At 56.9% G+C, this 19296-nt stretch overlaps 1 protein-coding gene and 1 pseudogene across 2 annotated transcripts; one reads left to right on the top strand and one right to left on the bottom strand.

The window, feature by feature from the left end:
• Positions 1-141: 141 nt before the first annotated feature.
• LOC307052290 (proline-rich protein 22-like) lies at positions 142-2155 on the top strand (annotated as a pseudogene). Its single transcript has 3 exons — positions 142-503; positions 595-657; positions 1096-2155. The product of its transcript is annotated as a proline-rich protein 22-like (transcript).
• Positions 2156-2179: 24 nt separating this feature from the next.
• LOC307051127 (cation channel sperm-associated auxiliary subunit delta-like) lies at positions 2180-18604 on the bottom strand (the record flags this gene model as incomplete). Its single annotated transcript, XM_079701473.1, is given in 14 exon segments — positions 2180-2336; positions 2485-2626; positions 2971-3097; positions 5001-5220; positions 6523-6680; positions 9337-9498; positions 9502-9520; positions 10782-10910; positions 12276-12350; positions 15104-15156; positions 15616-15694; positions 16769-16827; positions 17577-17666; positions 18509-18604. Coding segments are annotated over 14 exon segments (1566 nt in total).
• Positions 18605-19296: the final 692 nt, after the last annotated feature.

Genomic DNA, 19296 nt, shown 5'->3' with positions numbered 1-19296 from the left:
ATAGCTCATGAGATGGGGCCTTGGCCTGTGTGGGTGTGGATCAGGGCGGGCTGCCTGAAGGAAGGGGCCTTGGAGCTGTCAGGCAGGCATTGCTGGCAGAGGTGGGAGGCGGAAGGCAGCAGACCGGGCCCAGTGTCCACCATGCTCTCTGTGACGCCCATCTCTGGCTGCCTTGGTTTCCCATGTGCCCCTGCCTGCCCTGCCCCTCCCCCGCCCCTTACTCGGAACCCTGACCAGTGGGCGGGCCACAGCCTGTGCCTGGAGTAACCGTAGAAACAGAACTACACAGGACAGTGAGCCTCCTCTCTGGGTGGGCTGCCTGTGCTCCCACCTGCTGCCCTCCTGGCCTGCCTGGCCAGGCCCCCGCCTCCCCATGCAGCACCCCAAACCCTTCTACGCACCCGCCGCTCCCCAAGAAGGCTTCAGTCCCTGGAGCCTGGACGCCACCAAAGGGCCCGGCAGCCAGCCTGCTTCCGCCTGCACAGAGCCTCTTCCCACTGCGGGTACGAGGGTGGGGGGCACCCATCGGGGCAGGGACCAGGGCTCTGCCCGCCAGCCTCAGGACCCCACCCAGCTGCCTGTTTTTGTCCACAGGTTCCTCCAACGTCTATCACCCCCCAAACCTGGAGAAAGAGGTGTTTCCAGCTCCTCCAGCAGGTACCGGCCTCCCACCAACCTTTGATGACCGGGGAGTGGGCAGGGGCATCTTGCTCCCACCCTTGACCCTAGATGGCTCCCTCCTCCGAAGGCAAGGCCCGAATCCCTGTCCCCCAAAGAGACCCCTGGACCAAGGTCTGTGTCCCTCATCCCCTAGATGGGGCCCTGAAGGCAAAGCCTATGTTTCTTGTTCCCCAAACAGGTCTCCCAAAGGCAGGCCGGTGTCCCCAGCCCCCCAGATGGGCCCCCAAAGCAAGGCCTGGGGCCCCTGACCTCTAGAGAGGGCCCCAAAGGCAAAGCCTATGTCCCTGTTCCCCAAATGGACCCCAAAATTGGTCCGTGTTCTCCATGCCCCAGACGTGCCCCACAGTTTGGACCCCGTCCACCCCAGGCGGGTCCCAGAACTGCCCCTCTCAGGGCCGCCCTCCCTGGCCACAGGTTTCCAGATGGCGCCCTGCGGCTGCTTCTTTGACCCCCGCGTCTACCGAATCGAGTGGGCCGCCACCGACTTTGGCCAGTCGTCCCTGTACAAGCTGGCGGCTGGGGGCCCCGCCTCGCCAGGCACCTACTTCCCGGAGGCACAGCACTGCCTCAGGGCCCCGGTGCCGCCCACGCTGCCCCCACTGTTCCGCCACTACCAGCCGCCCCCCTTGGGGCCCTGGTACCGCATGCCCTGCTTCCAGTCCAAGGGACCCGGGGCCGAGGCCCTGGGCTTCGTAGGGGACAGAGGGTCCCCGGCCTTCGCGGAGCTGCCCCCCACCTTGATCAAGCAAGGCCTGGCGCCCCCGCTGCCCCCCAAGGAAAGCAAGCTGCCCCTGCTGCTCACCACGCTGCCCGCCGAGGCCACGCTGCCCCCTGGCACCTATGGCCCTCTAAAGGGCCGCCTGAGCTGGCTGGATGGGCCCGGCGAGCCCTTGACCTTCGCCTTCAAGGAACCGTCCCCCGGCGCCGGGCCCGGCCCGCTGTACCCGCCGGGCCCCACCAAGCCCAAGGCGGTCCCGCTGGGGGCAGGCGAGGCCAGGACCCCTGAGGTGGCCAGGGCCTTCACGACGCCCAAAAAGGTGATGCTCAAGGACGCGATGAAGCTCTTTGACTGCCTGCCGGGTGGCACCGAGCCCGCTGGGGCCCCGTGCAAGCCCCCTGGTCCCGCCCTGCCCGACAGCGGGGGCGGCAGGGACGACTCGTCCAGCGACATCCGCTCGCTGCACCTGCCCGACGAGCTGCAGTCCTCGGACTACAGCGTGCCCGAGGTCCTAGATACCGTGTCCGACATGGACTACTTTTACAACTTCATGGTGCTGGACTAGGAGCCGCCGCCCCGCCCGGGGGGGCCCCCCACCGCCAAGCCCTCGGGCAAGAGGAAGGCCGGCAACCCGACTGCCAGGAAGGGGAGGCAGGGCAGCAAGGGCAAGCAGACTGCGGTCCCCACCAGCGCCAGCCCCTTGGGGCCCCGGCAGGACCTGGGAGCCGCCCCCCATTAAAGCGAATTTGAGCTGTTTGCGCAGTGTCCGGTCAGTGGCATTCAGGGGCCGTGGGCTGTCTCCTCGCCCTCCCTGTCGTCCAGCGGGCCCAGGGCCATGTGGCGAGGCCCCTCGTGACCCCGGCGCCTTCCGGGTGCCGGGCTTCCAGAGTAGAGTCGGGGAGCCCTAGACTTGGGGTTCGGGACAATCCCTCGTCTCCTAGCCCCAGAAAATCCAAGTCACCCGGCAGGGATGGGGGTGCTGCTGGGAGGTGGGGAGACACTGCCCGGACTCGTGCGCTGCAAGGATTTCACCTCCATGTTTGATGGGGAAAGTCAGGTCTGCCCAGAGATGGGCAGGAACTTGCCTGGAGACACAGCAGCAAGCGGGGTGGGGCCCGGGGAAGAGGCCTGCGGGCTGGGCTCGGCCTCGGCCCAGGTGGAGGGGCCGGTGTCCCCGATGGTGAATGGGAACGCCCCCGCTCGTGTTCACGCGGAGAGCTGGGGGGCCTGGGGTGCAGAGGCAAGTGCTGGGTGGAGGTCTGAGAGTGGGGGCAGGGCAGGCATGTGGGAGATGGTGTCCACCTGGGACACAGGTGACCCAGGCGGGCATGCAGAGTGCACCTGCAGCCCAGCTGGGGGCCAGAGGCCAGGGTGGGTGTGCCTGTCCCAGGATGGGCATCCAGCCAGGCCCCTGCATCTCTGCCTCGGGCCCAGCCACACCTGGGTTCTGCTTCCCAGGGTGCAGGCACGGGGCGGGCTTGCGGTGGTTTTGGAGCTTCAGTGCTCACACCTGTTCCCTCCTGCCTCAGCTCTTTCCCCCTCCAGTCCACGGAGCTCTCTCCCCCCTGTACCCTGGGCCAGGCTCTCCTCTGCCATCTGCCTTTTGCTTCTGGAGAGCCCGGGGCAGCCGCCGGCCACACCCTCCCCTGAAATACTCCAGGCGACTGTGAAGGGGGTGAGTCGGTTTCCCAGTGACACCTAAGGAGGTAAGGAGAGATGGAGCTCCCCTCCCCTGCCAGAGGAAGGGCCCTCCTGCCCCAGGCCCTGGGCTGGGTCTCGGGGACCTTCCCTGCTGGTCTCTGCTGGGGAACCCAGGGCGCTTGACTAGGATCCAGGAGGTGGCTGCGTGTGGGCAGGGGGTCTTGGCTGCTGGCACCATGCCTTGAGCCTACGGGTTCCAGGGCTCAGGGAGACAGAGGTGGCCAGCCAGTCTGGGCTGTACCGGGATCACCGCCTGTCTGTGTTGTGAACAGGATGCGGGCCTGGAGGAGCCAGGAGCTCCCTTCCCCCGCTTCCCTCTCAGCCTGCTGTGCCTGCAGCCGTGTTAGGGGTATTTTTGAGACAAATATGAAGTGCCCCCAAGAAGGGAAGGCCCTGGCAAATGAGGCGGATGTGACAGGATGGGCTTGATTTTCTTTAAGATTAATGCGGGCCAAGGGTTGTGAAACGAGTATCACCTGACAGCCTAACCCGTCCCCTCCAGAGAGGCGTGGAAGGTGGACCAGGCAGCCCCCGGAGGTGGGGGTGAGGTGACTGCCCACTGCAGTGGGTGTGGGAGTGGAGGTTTTTAACGACTGGGTGGAGACCGTAGTAGGCAATTTTTTTTTTTTTTTTCTGGCCGAGCCACTAGCAGGATCATACTTCCCGACCAGGGATTGAACCCAGGCCCCAGCAGTGAAAGCACAGAGTCCTACCACGGGACCTCCAGGGAATTCCCTGTGTCGCACAGTTTAAATGACCGTTGGATGTGTTCTTTTAACCTCAGAGTGATCAGAAAAGTCATTGAGAAAGTTTTCACTAGAATGAGACAACTGTCCCGTGCCACCTGGGGTTTGAATGAAGTGTGGGAGAGGGAAGCTCTGAACGGATGGATAGACTGATCAGACATGCATATACACGTATGTGTACATTGTATGCACACCTATATGTGTATTCACATGTGCATACACAGGTGTGTACACGTACAGATGCATGCATCTGTACACATGCATACGTGCATGTACACGTGTGAGCATGCATGTTATCTACACACGTGCGTGATGAGCTTATGCATATATACATGCGCACACGTGTGTTCACATTATACAAGTGCTCGCGTGTGACATACACATCACCCACACATGCCTACACACGTACATGAACGTGTATTATAGACATATGAATACACGTGTAGATGTATGTACACATCATCCACACATAGGCAATATGCATGTACATGTATACACACAGGCACATACATGCACAATATCTACACACGCGTGTATGTGTATGCCTTATGTACCTACGTGTTATATACATGTATGTATACATACCTCTGCACATACGTATACACATGCATGTGTGCACATCATCTGTATACATATGTATGCATAACACAGGTACGTGTGAAATATGTGCTATGCTTCCAAGTTTTGTTCATGGACATCACGAAACACACGTAAGCATGTTGGTCTGCGTATATGTCAGGGCTTATCAACAGAGGTGGACCCACGCCCCGTCCCCGTCTTCTGCAGCCCCCGCCCTTTTCCTTGGGTCTCACGTTTCTCTAACAGAACACGTCAAGTGTCCGATGCATCTCTGGGACTTGCCGGTTGATGATCTCACCACATGCCCGTGCCGGCTCGTTTCACCAAAAGCTCCTGTTCGCTGGGACTTGGGCCGCCCACCTTCTCACTGTTGACAACCCACGTAGGTGCCGTAGTTCAAAGGGACTGTGGTGCCAGAATGTTGAGGGAGGCAGGTGGGTGTAGAAACCCCACAAAACATGAGTGACACCCACTGCTGCCGGCTCTCTTACCAAACGCTTTATTTCAAGACAACTCTGCCCCCTCCCTGCCACCCCACCTCCAACCCCAGGGCGTGCTCAGCACCTGGCCCAGACACACGCACGAGACTTCCTGCATCTCCTGCGCAGACTGACCCAGAAGCCCTTGACCCTGAGGCCCTGCTCAGTGTGCAGCAGCTCGGGGATCATGTAGGCCAGCCATACAGACAGCAGGGTGGCCCCCGTGAGCAGGACGATGGTGATCTCAGGCGGGAAGATGGGCAGTGGGAAGGCCCCGTAGACGTAGACGCTGAAGGTGGTCTCCAGGTGACAGTAGCTGCGAGGGGCGGGCAGGGAGAGGCCGTGGGGCACCGCCTTTGGGGGCCTCACCCTTCACCCCAGCAAACTGGTTGTTTTTTTTTTTATTTTTTGGCCACGCTGCTCAGCTTGCAGTATCTTAGTTCCCCGACCGAGGATCGAACCCAGGTCCTCGGCAGTGAAAGCGCAGAGCCTAACCACTGGACCGCCAGGGAATTCCCCCGGCAAACGTTTTAAAACTCACGGGGACAAGAGCTGGGCCTGGAGCATTGACGCCGGGCACTGAGTTCCATTTATATCCACTTAACTTCTATCCTCTATAAATCTGTGGTCGTCTCTGTATTGTGTTGGCCAAAAAGTTCGTTTGGGTTTTTCCGTAACGTCTTACATATTTTCGCAGAGATCGTATTTTTCCCCATGACCCCTGTGGTCCCCTGCTCTGGAGACAAGGGATTCCCCCCACCTCCATGCCCAGGCTCAGTGTGGGGGGCGGGCAGAAGAGACCAACAAAGCTCTCATCACAGTGGACGCGGAGTGGGGGGCTTGAGCGGGGCCACAAGCGTCCCTCAGGTGGCTGCGAGCAGGTGGGGATGGCAGGATGGAGGGAAGGACACCCAGGTAAGGGGGGGAAGTCGCTGGGGGCTCTGCTGGAGGCAAGGTGCAGGGAGGGCAGGGGATGAGCCTTGCAGGCAGACGCCTCTCTCCCCTGGGCATCCCCACCCTGGTGCCTTCTGCCAGTGGCATCCCAGAGCTGGTCCAGGGTCTGGGGCCTTTAGGGAAGGCAGGGTCTCCCCGCGCTTTTGGGGGTGGACTTTGTGTCCGTCTGGAAGGGATAGGTGATGGGGGAGCGGGGAATAATGCCGCCCATGTTCCCCCTCCCAGTGGGAGACGTTAATGATCTGAACCAGCACAGTGGGTGGCGAGTATTAACAGCCAGCTCCTGGGGCAGGGTTGGGCTGGCCTGTAATGAGTGTCAGTTTCCTTTCCGTGGTGTCAGTACTCCAGCTGCCAGCGGGAAGCCAACCGGCTTTCAAAATCCCTGGATATCTAATGATCCGTGTTTGGGAGCCAGTCTACACTGGCCCCTGCACCCCACCCGTTAGACATGGCATGAGGGTGACTCTGGTCCCTGAGGGCGGGGACAGGGCTGCTGGTCATTGCTGTTCCCCCGCACCCAGCATGGCCTTTGAATGAGGATTTATTTAGGAAGTGAACAAATGTCATCCTAGAGGAGGGAGAAAAGTGGGTCCCCCTCATGTGTGCAACCTGCCCCCAGAGAGCCAGCTCTTCCCCCAGAGGCCCCTGGTACAGGGCGACTCACCTGTAGTATGGATCCACGATGGAAATGAAGAAGATGTAGATGCCGTTTCTTTGGTCGAAAACGACCTTGTTCTCTGTCGGGCTTCCCAAGATCTGATACGGGACTTTGGGCCATCTCAAGGGCGCATTGTTGTTAGGGTCGTGGCAGCTCACATAATTCTGGGGAGGAGGACAGAGACATGCCTGCTGGCCCCGGGGGCCGGGAAGGACCGTGCCAGCCCACAGGCGCTACCGCCGCACACACGGCCCCACCGGTGCCACCACCCACCAGCACCCAGGGGTGTGAGTCCAGGACCAAGTGCCCGCTGGGCAGGCCAGCCGATTGGTGACTGTGGAGCCTTCTTCCCACCTTCCTTCTCCTGTGCCTGCCCCAGCTTTGGGGGCTGCGGGCATAACAGCTCTGCTCACCAGGGTCCCTTCCAGCTGTGAGTCTTGGTAGGAATCAGATGCTGCTGATGGCATGTGCTCTTGGTGTTATGGGCTGAGTTGAGTCCCTCCCACAAGTCATATGTCAGAGTCCTAACCCCCAGGACCTCAGGTGGTGACCTTATTTGGAGATGGGGTCTTTACAGGGAATCAAGTGAACATGAGGTCACTAGAGTGGGCCTGATCCAGTATTTCTGGTGTCCTTAGAATAAGGGGAAATTTAGACCCAGAGACGACACGCACAGGGACAAGGCCATGGGAAGATGAAGCAAGCGATTGGGGCGATGCATCTACAAGCCAAGGAATGCAAATATGGCCAGCAAATCACCAGAAACCAGGCCAGAGGCCTGGGACAGATTCTCCCTCATGGACTCAGAAGGAACCAGCCCTACCGACACCTCGATCTGGGACTTTTGGCCTCCAGAACTGGGAGAGGATAAATTTCTGGTGTTTAACCCATCTGGTTTGTGGTCCTTTTGTTACACAGCCCTAGCTGACTAACACACCTGGGGAACCTGACGGTGGAAGTGAGACAGAGCCACCAGGGCTTCTCGGGAAGCAGTCGTGGGTGCCCAGGTGGCAGCTGTGGCTTCTCCACCCTGCCTTCAGATCCCGGGGTGTCACATAAAGGGGGATATGCCCTTGAACTCAACTGTTTGCCCTTCACCGGTGCATCACGCTGGCTCCCTGAGCTAAACACATACTAAGGGTCTCGCCTACACTCTGATCTTCTGCACTATTTGCCTGTGGACCCAGAAGGGAGGATGGGGCTAGGCTTGTAAACAAGAGAAGAGATGGAAATTCCCAAAGCAAAAGTGTAAAAATAGCAGTGAGTCCAACGTTATGAGAAATAAGGAACTCGGGACTTCCCTGGCGGTCCAGTGGTTAAGAATCCACGCTTCCACTGCAGGGGGCATGGGGCTGATTCCTGGTCGGGGAACTAAGATCCCGCATGCACCGTGGTGCAGCCAAAAATAAAGAAAGAGAATAGAAGGAACTCATTTTGCATGGCAAAGTAAGCAAAAACCGAAAGACAAAAGAGGCAAACTGGGGGAACTATTAGCAAATTACATCGCAAATAAAAGCTTAATCTCATGGGTCTATAAAGAGCTCTTAAAAATGCAGAGAAGGGGCCTTCCCTGGTGGCGCAGTGGTTGAGAGTCCGCCTGCCAGTGCAGGGGACATGGGTTTGTGCCCCGGTCCGGGAAGATCCCACATGCCGCAGAGCAGCTGGGTCCATAGCGCAAAAAAAAAAAAAAAAAAAAAAAAAAAAAATCCTTTGGGAGTAAAAGAAAAAAACTGGTCTGCATATAAACTATGTGAAATAAAATGGGGACAGCTGCTTTGCCTAAAGACCATTTATTTGCCACAGCTAGCTCCACCTCATGGTTTTTAGTGTTTTAGCAGTTCAGTGGCTGTTTAACAGCCAGCCCATCCAATGACTGTGCTGGACATGCAGGCAGTGTGGCTCTGTCTTGATAGAAAAGCCCTCAGGGTTCTACAAAATCGGCCACCAGGGCTGATGGGAAAAAAAAGTAATGGGACAATCTCTTAAATGCATGCATGCCACTTTGAACGAGAGGGCTAATAAAAAGAATGCAAATACAAACACCGGCACAGTCAGAAAATAATAAATAAGCAAAGCTCCGTGTGTGGCTTGTTCTTTTTAAAGAAACGGTCAGGGTGGTGGTGTTTGGTAATATTGCGAATGCACAAAACGCATACCCGAGTTGTAGGAGTTGCACGCGTTAAAATCGTTCATTATCGGTTATGTGAATTTCACCTTGAGCAGAACAGACCGTAAATATAATCAAGCCCCTTAAATGACGGGCATTTGGATGGTTCCAGAAGTTTGCACATCATCAGCAGTCTGCTCCATGAGCGCCTTCGTCCCTACACCTCCGATCGTCTCCGATTCCCTTGGGAGAGATTCCCAAAGAGTTTGTGCATCTTACATTTCCATCCCCTGCCGCCCCATCTAGAGACTGAATGTCTGCCACGCCCCCCCCATTCATATGTTGAAACCTACCCCAGAAGGTGATGTATTAGGAGGCGGGGCCTTTGGGAGCTGATTAGGTCCTGGGGGTGGAGCCCTCCTGAAGGAGATTGGCGCCCTTATAAAGGGACCCAGGAGTGCTCCCTCCTCCTTCTGCCATGTGAGGACACAGAAGGCACCACCCAGGAGCCAGACACCAAATCTGCTGGCGCCTTGATCTTGGACTCAGCCTCCAGAACCGTGAGAAACCAATGCTGCTGTTACAAGCCGCAGGGTCCATGGTGATCTTTACAGCAGCCTGAACAGACTGAGTCGGCCCCCAACACACAGTGGGCCTGACCAGTCGTCGCCTTCTGCGACCTGTTTTGGGAATAATCAGAACGCAGGCCCTACCTCTCGGTCCCAGGCGAAGGGCCCTTGGTCGCCGGCCGTCTTGGCGATGGTGGTCCAGTTCTGCGGCTGGGAACTGCAGAGGGCCATGTCGGTCGTCAGGGCGTACGTGTACGTGAACAGCCCGTTCACCTCCAGCAGGACGTACTCGGCCTCGACCACCTCCTAGAACTTTCCTTCCCTCCACCTGGGACACACCATACACAGGCAAGGCTGCTGGGGGGCCGTCGTTGGGGGGGGAGGCTGGTGGCCCTGACGTGTTGTGAGACCATCTGGGGGTGGTGGGAGGTGGCAGAGCAGGGCAGGGCCACCCTCTCCCCCACCAGGCTGACACTTCTGGGACAGACAACGCGGATATGCAGTGGCAGGTGGGGACAGGACGCTGACGGGGTCGGGGTTGCTTATTTGGACAGGACGCTGACGAGGTCGGGGTCAGGGACTGGGGGTTGCTTATTTTTTGACACCTGCAAACATTCCAGAGGTATACATTTAGGTCGGTGAATTAAGGTTGTTCTAAATCCTTATTTGGGGGGGAATTCCCTGGTGGTCCAGTGGTTAGGGGTCCGGGCTTCCACTGCCGCGTACCCGGCTTCCATCCCTGGACGGGGAACTAAGTTCCCCACAAGACGCGGGGGCCAGAAAAAAGAAAAACAAAACTTATTTTTGGATGCACGTTTGTCTCCTGCCAGGTTGGGGCTTACACCCCTCCTCTGATGGGACCCTTCCCTTGTTCCTCACCCCAGGCCGGCAGGCACCCCACCACGTGGCAGCTCTGAGTTCGGGGCGTGCCCAGCCCACAGTCTCACCTGGGTGTGCGACTGAGGCCACGAGGAGCTAACACGTGACGTTCTAATGAACCTAAGTGTTGCCACGTGTGAGTGGTTTCTGCGACCGTTCAGTCCGTCAACAGCTATTTAGTGCAGTGGTGTGCGGGGGCGGCGTGGGGATGGGGACGGAATGAAGGAAGACAGAATCCACCGAAGGGGGCAGAGCCAGTGGCATGGCCTGAAATGTGTCCCCCAAATTCCTATGTGAAGCCCTAACACCCAGTGCGACTGGATTTGGAGGTGGGGCCTTTAACGAGGCAATCAAAGTTGAGTGAGGTGATAAGGGTGGGCCCTGATGCCACGGGAAGTGGCAGCCTCTGCGGCCAAGGAGAGAGGCCTGGGGGAAGCAGCCTGCCCACACCTTGAACTTGGACTTCCGGCCTCTAGGACTGTGAGAAGGTCAGTGTCTGCTGTTTAAGCCCCCGAGTCTGTGGTGTTTTGTTAAGGCCGCCGAGCTAAGACGGGGAAGGGGAGGGGACGTGTGAGCTGAGAGCTACGGAGGGAAAAGGCAGGGAGAGGATGCGGCCAGAGCAAAGGGGTGGAGAGGGCTCTGGGGGCCTGTGATGATGGTGAGGGCGGCGGGGGGCTGGCGGGGAGGGGGACTGGGGGGTGGGTCCTCACAGCTCCACCACCGGCTTCCATGGGGTGTCGTAGTAGACGAGAATGGGGCAGCCCAGCTTCTCGTAGTGGTAAGGCACCTCCAGGTCCTCCGTGGCCTTCTGACCCCGGAAGTTGGGGTCGTAGGCTTCCGTGTGGGAGAGCAGGACACAGACACGGGCGAGCTCCCACCAGGCGCCCGGACGTCCCCCCACCCACAGCTCCGCTTCTTCCCTGCACATGGGGTCACGATCATGGAGGCGTGTCTGAGCGGGGGAGTCAGAGTCATGGTCGAAATGACCTTGGGACCCCTGCGGTGGTTGACATTCCGGGTCCACTTAGCTGGGCCCCAGCACCTCGACTGTGTTCAGATGAGATTCTGGGTGTTTCTGTGAGGCTCTTCTTTGGGGCAGAGGTTAATATTGAAATCAGTAAAGCAGTGCTCTCCCTAATGTGGGTGCAGCTGGAGGCCTGAGTAGAACAAACATGGGCCTCCCCCAGCAAGAAAGAAGTGGGCCTGCAGATGGCCTTGAACTAGAACTGCAACTCTTCCCTGAGCTGCCAGCGCCCAGCCTCCCCCATCAGACTGTGCACTCACCAGACCTCTACAGTCCGGGAACCAAGTCCTTAAAATAAATCTCTGTCTCTGTCACTCTGTCTCTGTCTCTCTGTGCCTCTGTGCCTCTGTGTCTCTCTGTCTCACACATACATCCTGTGGCTTCTCTCTCTCTGGAGCCCCTGACTCACACACTCTCATGCCCCCAGGCGCTCTGGCTGCAGCCTCACTGGTTGGCAAGTCCAGCAGCACCGGTTTCCGTCTCGGCCGTGGGTCTGGATGGGGGACGGACTCTTGGCTTGTGTTGGAGGGGGGAGGGTCACGTCGTAGAAGACCCACGAGTGTCTTCCCATGCCAGGGGGTTGGTGGTGTGCACCAGTGTGGGAGGGGCTCTCTGTGCCGCCCTGCAGAGGGGGTCACCTTGGCCGGCCACCCCCTCCTGCCTTGGCTGGACAGTGTCTGGCCAACTCCGCTAGCTGGGATGAAGAGGGGACCTGGCTCCAGGAGCTGGTGGCAGGCTGGGGAGGGGTCTGAAGGCTGGCCCAGAAGGTGGCAGAGCCTGGGCAGACCTGGGCCAGGGGCCCTGCCACATCACACTGATTCCCCGAAGGCCCAGCCACCTTCCCTACCTGTCTGCTCGCTCCCTCGGATTCCTTGTGGGCTGGATATCAATTGGCACGGTATCAATTTTAAAATGATCCTTTTTTTCCTTTCTTCAAAAAAAAAATTGTTTTCTTTTCCATTACGGTTTAAAAATGATTCTTGGGACTTCCCTGGAGGTCCAGTGGTTAAGACTCTGAGCTTCCACTGCAGGGGGTTTCAGTCCCTGGTGGGGGAACTAAGATTCCTCATGCTGGCGCCGTGCGGCCAAATACATAAATAAAAATTTAAATAATGATTCTTGATTCGCCTTTGGCTCATGCATACCTAATGGTCATGTGTGTGTGTGTGTGGGGGCTCACCTCTCAATGACGTAGCTATAGTTGTCCTGAAGGGCCACGGGGTCGAGGACGCCATTGTAACAGGCTGAGATTTCACTGCGAGCAACAAAAGATAGTGAGAAGCTGCCCGAACCCATGCGGGACCAAAGAATTGTGAATTGTTCCCTTTGACATATGTTATCTCCCCATTGGTTGAATTTTGAGCCCTTTCTTACTTTCTGGTTCTCCAAGATGCTCCAGGCTCATCTTGAATCTTCCCTGCCTGGCCTAGAATCAGCCATTTCGCCAAGGAGCCCTAATTCCTTGTATTGGAGAATGATGTTACACGTGGAGATGTGGGAGCTGGGTGTCCTGACTTTTGAGACAATCCTTTCCCTGTTTTTCTTTGTACTGTTACCATCTGTGCATGTATTCTTAAGCAACATGCAGTCCTCCCTTGGTATCTGCAGGGGATTGGTCCAGGATCTGCCGTAGATAACAAAATCCGAGGATGCTCAAGTCCCATAGTGGGGCCTCTGTATCCTCGGGGTCCACAGCCACAGATTCAACCAGCCACGAACTTAAACACGATCCACCCTTGGCTGGTTGAATCCGGGGATGCAGAACCTACAGATACAAGGGCTGACTGTAGTTTATTTTTGCCCGATTTTGGATTTTTTTTTTCTGTGCCACCCAGCTTGTGGGATCTTAGTTCCCCAACCAGGGATGGAACCTGTGCCCCTTGCAGTGGCAGTGCAGAGTCCTAACCACTGGACTGCCAGGGAGTTCCCCTGATTTTGGATTTTTTTTTTTTTTAAGACTAGAATCATGCTGTGTATTCTTTTGATTCCATGCCCACGTTTGTACGATCCATCCAGGCACTTCTGCCCCGTTCGTTTTCCCTGCTGTAACATTCTGTTGTACCAAAACCCTGCACTTGGTTTACCCATCCTTCTGTCGATGGACATTTCAGTTGGCCTGCTTCCAGCTTGGAGCTATTCAGAGTAATGCTGCTGAAGAACATTCTGGAACCTAGATCAGTGCAGATGTGCATGAGTGGAATTGCTGGTGGAAAGAAGTGCTTTCCAAAGCAGCCGAAAAATGTACACGCCCACCGGCAATGTCTGGGGGTTCCTGAGGCTGCCAGAGGGGTTCCCATCCTTATAGTACTACTTTGCAGGCTTTGTCAATTCTGCCATGCTCGTGCCGAGTATCGGTCTCTATCGTAGCGTTCATTTTCATTTTCCTATGAAATGGACCACTTTTTCAACACCTTTTTGTGTTTATCAGCCTTTTCCCCCCCTTTTTTGGGAGTGCCTGCTCAAGCCTTTTGCCCATTTTTGTCTATACTTTTTTTTTTCTGATTCGTAGGAATTCTTTATAAATTCTGCATACAAGTCCCTTTTTAGTTACACGTGTGGCAAATACCTTTCCCACTCTCTTTATGGCAGCAGCTTTTTTTTTTTTTTTTTTTTTGTTTGCGTTACGCAGGCCTCTCACTGCTGTGGCCTCTCCCGTTGTGGAGCACAGGCTCCGGACTCACAGGCTCAGCGGCCATGGCTCACGCGCCCAGCCGCTCCACGGCATGTGGGATCTTCCCGGACCGGGGCATGAACCTGTGTCCCCTGCATCGGCAGGCGGACTCTCAACCACTGCGCCACCAGGGAAGCCCATGGCAGCAGCTTTGAAAAGATTGTTTTAAAGACTTTCCTGCACATATGTTCTAAATACTGCTAATATCATTTATTGACCCAATAAAGCGTTTCCCTTTTGGGGGGAAAATCTGGTAAAACCGTCACTTGACTTTATTATTGCCCCATGCAGTGGAGCGCTGAGGCTGGCTCTTACTAGCTCCGAGAGACAGCTGTTATATCCTCAGGAGTTTCATGAGCCAGTAGAGACTCACTTTGGTAGTGATCTGTAGGCTCCATGGGAGCATTTACACCACGGGAATTGGCAAATGCCACAAATCTGGGCCTCCCCCAGAACTGGCTGTCGCTCATTTGCTGGCACCCCACCGCCCGAAGGGGAAAACGTAGGGCAGTTTGGCCAGTCTTCAGGGGTTCTTCCTTTCTTTTTCTTGGTCTCTCATGGCTGCGTTCTCTGCAGTAACTATGGATCCTGGAGGCAAAGTTCCTCAGATTTTCAGCAGGCGATTAAACGCAAAATCTCTGAGCAGTTTTATAAATTTATTTGCTTCATTTATTTATTTTTGGCTGCATTGGATCTTCGTTGCTGTGCACGGGCTTTCTCTAGTTGCGGCGAGCGGGGGCTGCTCTTTCTTGCGGTGCGTGGGCTTCTCACTGCGGTGGCTTCTCTTGTTGTGGGGCACAGGTTCGAGGCGCGTGGGCTCAGTAGTTGTGGCAGGCGGGCTCCGTAGTTGTGGCTTGCAGGCTCTAGAGCGCAGGCTCAGTAGTTATGGCGCATGGGCTGAGTTGCTCCGCGGCATGTGGGATCTTCCCGGACCAGGGCTTGAACCTGTGTCCCCTGCATTGGCAGGCGGATTCCTAACCACTGCACCACCAGGGAAGCCCTCTCTGAGCAATTTTCATCAAAATGAGGAACTCAGGGACTAAAAGGGAGAAAGGGAATGAGCAAAGGATGAGGGAGCAGGGAGAACATGTAAATTTCACCAAGTCGGTGGGGGGTGGTGGGAGAGGGCAGCCACCCACTGTAGACTCTAACTTAATCTGTTAGGATTAATTATTGAGCTGTTCGTTATGGAAATGTTAAACGTATGCAAAAGCAGACAGAGTAGTGTCACCCGACTTTAGCAGTTGTGAAGCAATGGTGACCATCTCATCCAGTCCCCACGCCCCACCTCGCCACCTCTCACTTCTCCCCTCCCCACCCCATATCGACATACTCACTTCTGAATGACGATCTTCTTCTCCAGGTCACAACCGACTGAAATGAGGGCTGTCTGCAGCGGCGGGAGGATTTGGCGGGGAGAGACAAGGCGGGGATGTGGACGCTGACTCCGGTCAGCGAGAGCACCATGAAAGCCCACGAGGGGGCGCACTTGACGCAGCCGGGACCAGAAACCCTGCGCCTGGGTCACAATGCGGTGTCCAGGTGCCTGGGACTCACAGAGTCAAGTCCTAAGAAGCTGCCTGATCTGTGGGGCACCGCTAAGGTCCCGCCGTCTGATAACCCCCAGCTAGTACAACTGCTCCGAGGTTGGTGTGTCCTGAGGCACAACCCTGGGGGAAGACGATGGGGAAGGGGCAGTGACCTTGGCAACCAGGGCAGAATCACCTCCGTTTCCAGATCCTGAGTGTGAGCTTAGCCAGCCACTAGGGGACAAACCAGCCAAGGCCTGCTGTCATCAGTCTTAACACTAAGGACAAAGAGTATGGGACAGCAAAAGTTTTGGTCCTACCGGTGGCTTAAGGTCCAAGCATGAAATTTCTTTGTTGGCTATGTCCAGAGTGATGGTTGATATTGTGGGTCTCTTTATGCTGCAAGGCAATGGGAGTGTGTGTTATTGCAGTAAAAAGCATCAACAACCCACTCATTCATTTATCTATGCATCCACCCATCCATCCATCCATCCATCCATCCATCCACACATCCATCCATCCATCCACCCATCCACTTCTCCATTTCTCCATTCATTCATTCATCTGTTCATCCAGTCTGTCCAGAATATTGACCAAGAACATCTGCTCACACATGGTGGCACCACCCTCCCTCTAGTTTCTTCCTCTTTTTGAGTCAGTTTTGTTAATTTATATATAATTACTTATTGAAAAGAGCATCTGAGCCCGTTTTATTATCACCTAGCTGCATACAATGTTTTCTCATTGTTCTTTTTTTAAAATTTTTTAATTTTTAGATGTATTTTTATTTTTGGCTGTGTTGGGTCTTCGTTTCCGTGCGAGGGCTTTCTCTAGTTGTGGCAAGCGGGGGCCACTCTTCATCGCGGTGAGCGGGCCTCTCACTGTCGCGGCCTCTCTTGTTGCGGAGTACAGGCTCCAGATGCGCAGGCTCAGTAGTTGTGGCACATGGGCCTTGTTGCTCCACGGCATGTGGGATCCTCCCAGACCAGGGCTTGAACCCGTGTCCCCTGCATTGGCAGGCGTATTCTTAACCACTGCACCACCAGGGAAGCCCTGTATGTATATTCTTTTTCAGATTCTTTTCCATTATGGTTTATCACAGGATATTGAATCTAGTTCTTGTGCTATACAGCAGGGCCTTGTTGTTTACCTCTCCTATATATAATAGTTTGCACCTGCTAACCCCAAACTCCCAACCCATCCCTCTCCTACCTCCCCCTTCCCCTTTGCAACCACAAGTCTGTTCTCTATATCTGAGTCTGTTTCTATTTCATAAATAAGTCCATTCGTGTCACAGTTTAGATTCCACAAATAAGTGATATCATATGGTATTTGTCTCTCTGTAAGAGTTTAATGGTTCTCGCCTTACTGTCCTTGGAGTGGGGGGAGTCTGGATCTCGGCCCTGATTCCTTGGCTCCTGCTAAGGGGACACCCTGGGGCCACCCAGCACTACCATCCGGGTGATGACATACCTGGAGGTGAAGTTGGGGTCAGCCCTGCCCCAGTGCTGCTGCTGCCTCAGTGAAATGTTCTGCAGAAGCAAAAGAGAAAATGCAACTACAAGAGTGGAACAGCCCAGGGTGGTCCCGCAATCAGGGTTCAGGAGAGACGGAGGGCAGGATGGGGGTGTTGGGAGGAGGAACCCGGGAGCCATCCAGCCTGCCTCTGGTTCTAAGCCCGTGAAAGGCTTCTGGAAGCTCATGGGAATGACCCCCGTTCTCCAAGCTCCCTGCCTTTGTCCCGGGGACCCACAGTGGGGCGTGACTTAGTTTCCCCTCCTACTTAGCTGTGATGTGACATGGTCTGATCCAAAGAGTCTGTTGTGGTCTGGGGTCAAGTCCCAACTCCCTGGTGTGACTGTGAGGCCTGGCTCTGCCCTATGGATCCCCCAGACCCATATTTGGCCAAGACCCTCCCGGTGGCCCCGGCTTGTCTCCTGATGCCTGGGTTTACCCAGCTAACTCAGGTCTCACGCCCTCCCCGGGTGGGTCAGGCTCCCCGCCACATCCTCCTTGACCCTTCTGTGTGACACCTGCTGCCCTCACTCTCTGGGGGACTGCGGCCTGCCGGGGGGTGTGGGAGGGGCGGGGGCTGTGTCCCCTCAACATTCCACAGCACCTTATCTGGGTGTGTGTAAGGAAGGGAAGCAGGAAGGAGGTCCGACGAGGGACACCCTGAGGCGGCTGGACCTGGCTGGCCCAGTCGGTCAAGGCCGAGCCCCTCTCCCGTTGATCCGGGTTTGGGGGGGGAGGGGGAGGGGACGGGGAGGGGCGAGCTCACCAGTCTGTGCTTGGTGTTCCCCTCGTAGGTGTAGCCGTCCTCGTAGATGACAGCCTGCAGCCCCAGGGAATGGGGGTTGCTCACCATCACCTGGGGGCGGGATGGGAGACGCACGCTCTGTAAGGCGCCAGCAGGCGCGGCGGGGAGCAGCTGGGGGCGCACCCACAGGTGACCCCGGTCCCCCTTCAAACTGAAGACCCAGCTGGCTCTGCAAACGCAGCTGCCGGCTCCGTCCCCAAATGCACTCGCCCCCCCACGGCCCCCCGTGTCATCCACACCCCCTAACTGTGGCTCTGAGTCCCGTTGTGCAGACAGCCTGGGGTTGCAGCCTGCAAGACGCAGAACTGTCTCTGGTGCGCGGAGGGGCCCGTCCTGCAGGGGTGGGGGAAGGGGGGGTGATGAGAGGGCACAAGGCAAGAGCCAGAGCCAGCCTGGCGCCCCCTCGCGGGCCCTGGTCCCAGCTGGCTAGACATCCCCTTGAATCCTTACACTGGCCCACCCCGCCCCACCCCCGTTTTCAGCTTGATTGTTTGCACCCAAGAGTCCAGGCTTGGACACGTGGGTTTCAGGTCCAGGAACGCCCACTGTTTTTCAGGCATCCCCTCCAGGAGGGAAGCCGGCGCTGGCTGAGCTGAGAGGGAGGAAAAGGCATATTTGGAAAGGTTCTGGGGCAGCTCCGAAGAAGGGTGGAGAGCCGGCACAGAGGTGGTGGGAGAGGAGGCTGGGCTGGCAGATGGACAGCCACGGCCAGGCATGTGGACACTGATGAGGAGGAAGAGGAGTTTCTAGGGGGCTTCCTGAGTGAGTGTGTCTTCCGGGAGGATGCCAGGGAATTTCCAGAGCCTGGGAATTGTGGGCACAGGATGTGAGGCCAGGGGTGCTAGGGATGCCAGGTATCAGAAACACTTGTCAAACAGATAAAGCATGCTTACTAGTGGGATTGGTGATGTGTTGGGCCGGGGTATCATGAGGGCCGTCAACTCCAACTCACTCGGGGCACAGCGGGTGTTGGGACCCCCGAGGCGCATCCCTTTCTAACCATTCCTCCCTTCCTGCTCCTCCCTCCTGGTCTTTGGCTCTCCCTCCATCTCTGTCTCCACCTGTCTGTCTGTGTGTCTGTCTGTCTCTCTCAGTCTGTCTCTCCCGGGCTCTCTGGGTCTTTCTCTCTCTCTGTCTCTGTCTGATTCTCCGCCCCCTGCCCCTCCCTCCCTCCCTACCTGGCTGCCTCTCCTCCAGCTCCAGGGCCGCTCTCGGGAGCAGCGCTACACCAAGCTGGCCGACTGGCACTACATCGAGCGGTGCGTGACAGCAGCCAGCCCCATGCCCCTTTTCGGTGGGTCCCCTGCCACCAGAGGCCACGCACCGGGGCCCACTCCTCACCTGGGCCCCCTCGTGCCCCGATGGGGAATGCTGCTGGGCTGAGGAGAACTCCCGAAGCCCCGGCATCCCCGCCTGCACACAGCTCCCTGAGGCCCCAGTCTCTGTCCCTCAGGAAACGGGGACATCTTGTCGTACGAGGACGCCAACCGCGCCATGCAGACTGGCGTCGCTGGGATCATGATCGCCCGGTAAGTGTGCCCGGGGCGGGGATACAAAGAACCAGCCAGGGCTACCCCTGAGCGCCCAGCCTGCAGCTCGGGGGAGGTGAGGGCGCGTCTGAGTTTGTGCCCAACGCCGGTGCCCCCCAGCCCGCCAGCCCGCCCCCTGCTCTGTTATTCCC

Source organism: Hyperoodon ampullatus, assembly GCF_949752795.1.
Source record: "Hyperoodon ampullatus genome assembly, chromosome: 4".
Taxonomy (NCBI): Eukaryota; Metazoa; Chordata; class Mammalia; order Artiodactyla; family Ziphiidae; genus Hyperoodon; species Hyperoodon ampullatus.
Note: the sequence above shows the minus strand (reverse complement) of the source record. Positions and strands in the feature narration are given on the sequence as shown.